The 5,132-nt window shown below is 31.5% G+C and overlaps 1 protein-coding gene across 2 annotated transcripts in view; it reads left to right on the top strand.

Moving 5' to 3' along the window:
* The window catches only part of LOC108765102 (apoptotic protease-activating factor 1), an 11,485-nt gene extending 6,353 nt beyond the window's left edge, over nucleotides 1-5,132 (top strand). The window contains exons 6-14 of one of the 2 annotated variants that reach the window (XM_018513651.1): nucleotides 493-728; nucleotides 806-935; nucleotides 1,334-2,422; nucleotides 2,566-2,615; nucleotides 2,697-3,174; nucleotides 3,255-3,325; nucleotides 3,454-3,781; nucleotides 4,122-4,535; nucleotides 4,600-5,132. In XM_018513651.1, coding sequence (XP_018369153.1) covers nucleotides 493-728; nucleotides 806-935; nucleotides 1,334-2,422; nucleotides 2,566-2,615; nucleotides 2,697-3,174; nucleotides 3,255-3,325; nucleotides 3,454-3,781; nucleotides 4,122-4,535; nucleotides 4,600-5,130 — 3,327 coding nt within the window. In that variant the 3' untranslated portion in view covers nucleotides 5,131-5,132. Of the gene's footprint in view, nucleotides 1-492; nucleotides 729-805; nucleotides 936-1,333; nucleotides 2,423-2,565; nucleotides 2,616-2,696; nucleotides 3,175-3,254; nucleotides 3,326-3,453; nucleotides 3,782-4,118; nucleotides 4,536-4,599 lie in introns of both variants that reach the window. The other variant, XM_018513650.1, reaches the window with a different exon arrangement.

Below are 5,132 nucleotides of genomic sequence, written 5' to 3'. Positions count from 1 at the left end.
ACCTATATATTAGAGAAAATGACTACTGGCATTTTACCCCAACAAAAATAGTGGCATATTGCCCCAAGACGTCATTTCATCTTATGATGAGTCTTAACAGTACGACTGTTAAGAAAATCAATCAACGATGTACTGAATATTTTCATTTTAACCTACTCTAATAGATTAACAAGCTAATCGAGCTAAATATTGTGTAATTTTTTAATAATAACTTACATAAAGCGCTATAAAAGTTATAAGAAGCACATTTTCGTATACTATGTGCCGTCATATTTACCTCATAAAAACAATACTGTTGCGAAGAAATTCTTGATACTTATGCAACACGTTAAGCACATAATTGTACATAATTCTGTGTCATTAACGCAAGCGCTGCTAATCGGTATCATTGTTAAATACAACGAGTGGCATATTCCTCCAACTGGCGTATTCCCCCGACTTACCCTAATATATTTATTATATTATTGTAATAAAATAATATGTTACTTGCAGATGAACGATGGATTTACAGAAATAGAGACATTAGGCTTATTTGCCAAAGCATTAGAAATGGATGTGAAAAAGTTGCCAGTAGAGGCAAAAAGAATATATGAAGAATGTAAAGGAATGCCATTATTAATAGCTATGTTTGCTGCGCAATTTGAAGAATTTAAATGCGACATGCGTATACATGATCGTAGATGGAAATATTATTTGAGATCTTTGAGAGAAAAGAGTAGAACAAACAAGTACGAACGTTATATAACTTCTAAATAATGCATTGATTATTAAAATTACGTAATTATTATTGAATCGTATGTTACAGAGTAATGAATGAATTTTGGAAAAAACAAGAAACTATTTTTGATATATGTATTAAACAATTAAAACCAGATTTGAAGAAATATTACGAGGACTTAGCTATTTTTTGTGAAGATGTTAACATAGCTTCGAAGGTATGTGATATTCTTCTTCTTCTTCTTCTCAATCCTATTGCTCGTGACCAAGCGTGGTGACTTCTCTCATATATCTGTGGTGCGCTGGTTGTACACAGTCATATGGGACCTACAGTTTAACGTCGATTCCGAATGACGATTTATTAGAGAAGTGCTCTTGGCAAGGATACTCTCGGTGATTTGCCATTGCCTTCCGAGAGCAGCTGCGAGCGTTCGAAAACATTTTTCGGTTCTGTCTGTGAGATCGAACCCGGAATCTCTGGCATAGCAGTCTCATGCGCTGTCTGCTACGCCACGCTCGCACTCGTGTAATATTATAAAAGTTATAAAATTTATTATTAACTTGATTGCTATTGCATAATCTCTCACACATATTTTATATCGATTTAATATTTTAGACGCTAGAAATTTTTTGGAGAAAAGATACGTTGGAAGTTGAAGAGTTGATGTTGGATTTGTGCCATAAATCACTTGCAGCCAGAATATGGAATAATGATTTAAAAACCTATATTTACGGTGTGCACGATTTACTGCTAACCCATTTAAGGAAAAAACGAACTGATGATGAATTGGTACAGATGCACAAGTCTATTATTGAAAAATATGGCCAATATTGCAATAACGATTTTTCCAAATTACCAGATGATAATTATATTTACTTGTACATTGGCTATCATTTGGAGCAAGCAAAATTGTTTGAGGAATTTCCACATCTTTATTTAAATTTTGATTTCATTCAAGCTAAGTTAACACATGCGGGTTTGAATGATTTGTTACTAGATCTGAGAAAGTATAGGAAATACATTACATTAAACTCTACAGATGAATATGTGGTAAAAGTCTCTGATTTAGAAAGATTTCTTCAAGAACAAGCAAGCGTTATAATAGAACATAAACATAAAAAATGCTTAGATATCATCCAAATTGCAATGAATCATTCATCTCAAGATTACATAACTCAAACTGCAAAAGATCTAGCTATGAGAAGACAAGAGTTCTTGTACCTATCTCACAAGAAAAGTAGCCAACATGCTAATATAGCATTGACTGAAGAAATACCAAGAAACATTTGCACATCATCTTTCACACATGATCCCGAGTTAGTCTTGACTGGGAATACATCGGGTAAAATAATTCTGTGTGATTTTCAAGGCACGCAACGGAAAATTTTCAATGGTCATGGAGAAAAGTGTTCTATTAAAAAAATTATTGTATCTATGGCTGGTGATTGTTTCTTATCATTAAGCAGTGCTGGTATAATAAAATTATTCTCTCTATCAGAGGAGAGCGATGAATTTTATCAAAACTATATGAACATTGGAAGCCCTCGACAAAAACAAAATTTCTGGTCTGATCCTTATTCAAACTTGAAAGGCCAGGACGATAGCTTAGCAGAATTTAAGGTGAAAAATGAGATTATATTGGATATGGCATTTGGTCGTGAGGAAAACTACATCGCTGCATGCACTAACAAAGCAACGATTCAGGTAATTTAAAGTTTTATATGATTTTACAAAACGAAATACTTTTTATTTATTAATATATTATTGGCCAATAAAAATTTGATCATAATATGTATATATATTATTTATATTATTCAAATATGTGTAGAATTTCTTTTTTTTTTAAGATATGGGACCGAAATGGAAACACAATGTTTACTTTAACAGATCCCAAATAGTAAGTACAGTTATATGTAAATACGGACTGATTTAAGAACAACGTGTATATGAACAAGTAACATGCATACGTTTGTTACAGTCAATACATAATGAAAATGGCTTTTACAACGGATGCTTCCTTACTACACATAATGGATGAGTCAAAGGGTGCTTTTTTTGTGTTCACAAATTCTGGGAATGACTATACTACTTATCAATATGTTACTTGTTATAATCTGCAGTTAAAATCTGCATCTAAAGAGGTCATCTTCTTTCATCATGTACCCATGCATGATGATTCGTTGATAGTTGTCACCAAAAAGGAAGCTATGTATGTAAAATGGTGCAGGAGGATTGAGAATTGTGTGTATAATTTTAACAGAAAACTAAAGGGATATATCGATGAAAAAGTAACTTATGTATGCGCAACCATTACATATGATGGTGAATATCTAATATTAGCTGATTCTGCGGGTTTTATAAATGTATGGAATACCGATTCTGGATTTCAACCGGTTGCAATTTACAAAAGTCGGGTCATATCTTTGGATTCTTTCTGGTTTAAGGACTGTCATGTTGTATGTATCATTCTTTTATTAATATAATTATATTTAACTAAATTTAAAATTATCTTTAAAATTTAATAAATTTTTTTCAGATATGTGGGAGTGGGAATGGAGCATTATACAGATGGAAACTCCCAATACAAGAATCAAGTGACTTACCTAGGTAATTTAATATTTACATTCTGACATTATTTACATCCTGTCTTTATATATTTATATTTTTTAAATTTAATTGTAAATTATATATGACGCTTTCTCTATTATATGAAAATTTCTCTATTATTAAACTAGGAAATGCCTATTTGACGCAATTGTATCTTGTGACGAAATGGACATTGTAGTCAAAGAGACCCCTTCAAAGATAATTACAATGTCATGTGGAGAAGAAATGATAAAGGAATCTGAATTAATAAAAGGTGAAATATCGAACCTGCAACTATCTGCCAATGGAAACAAGGCATTGTATGTTATAGATAACAAAATAATTGAGTTATTAGATATAAGAACTGGGATAATCACAGAGGTTTTAGAAGTAGATAAACCAATTCAATTTGTAAAAATTGTCAATCTTTTTAACCGTGATGTAATATTATGCAGATGGGAAGACGATAATTTGAAGGTGTGTATATTAAATTCTTTCTTAAGTTGTATTCTTTTATTTTCCTCTCTTTCTGCTTATAAATGCATATATTTTTTAGTCTATTTATAATTTTGATTGTAATTATAAAACGGAGATAATAATTCGTTTACCTATCTATCTTGGAATTTATTTTTGGCTTTTTCATAATGGAATAATATATTTTCACTATTAAAAAAAAATTATATATAGAGGATGATGGGAGCAAGTAGTCTTTTGCTTGTTAAACAACTGCTTTATCACTAGCATTTCGAAAATTATCTACCTAAATTTGTATGAATACTAAACAGATAATTAAAGTTATTGATTGATATATTAGCAGATATGGCAGCCTCCTGTAGTGTTTGGAATCAAGACTAGAGGAGAAGAATCCATCCATAACATTCATCTAATAAACGATAACTGTGTCATAACAGTTCTGAAAAATGGCGAAATAAAGATATGGTATACGTCTATACCTTGGCAACTAATAAGCCAAGTAGACTTGTCCAATCCGCCTTCAAATATTATATTTAGCTGTTTAAGTTACAATCAAAAATATTTAGCAATTTTGAATGAATCACATCGTTTAACTTTATTATATATTAATTACGAAAACATAGCGGCATCATTACCGCATATACAAATTAATGAACAGCCCCATTTTACGCATAGTTTTGCGCAGAAGGCAATTTGTTGTGATATTTCAAAAAATGAACACTATATCGCCGTTGGCCTTGAATCAGGACAAATTTCTGTAAGTATTATATAATAAATTTCTGCATTAAAAATATGCATTTAATATCGTTTACTTTTTTCAGATTATAAATATACAGAAGCGGATGGAAATCACTCAATTATTTTTTGACGCTAATCCTATTACACAATTGTGTTGGGCTCCAGTTACCATAGATGTTCCAATTTTATTGTCGTTGACAAGTGATGAATTAATTTGGTGGAACATTGCTTTAGCAAAGGACAATATGATAAGAACGCAAAATTTGAGAAGTCGGATTAGTCGCAGTACAAGCGCTCCTTCGTTCAGTTCGAATGCATTTTGGAATCAACGAGTACCTAATAGTCGAAGCGTAGACGTCGGTGTATCTAGGATGCAAGATGAGATGATATCGAGTTCAGATATCGTTAATAATATAAGTAGCTATTGGAAGAATAAAAAAGGTAAAAATCCTGAAATACCAGAATTATTAACGGTTGTCGCATTACCACAAAACCGTGATGGAAAAATATGTATCTCTCCAGATTTCGCTAAATATATTATGGTTGATATGTACGGATCTATTAACACGTTTGAACTGATTGATTATCGTGAGTTCATCTTGAACATAAGTTGATT

This window comes from Trachymyrmex cornetzi, unplaced genomic scaffold (genome assembly GCF_001594075.2).
Source record: "Trachymyrmex cornetzi isolate Tcor2-1 unplaced genomic scaffold, Tcor1.1 scaffold47, whole genome shotgun sequence".
NCBI lineage: Eukaryota > Metazoa > Arthropoda > Insecta > Hymenoptera > Formicidae > Trachymyrmex > Trachymyrmex cornetzi.
Note: the sequence above shows the minus strand (reverse complement) of the source record. Positions and strands in the feature narration are given on the sequence as shown.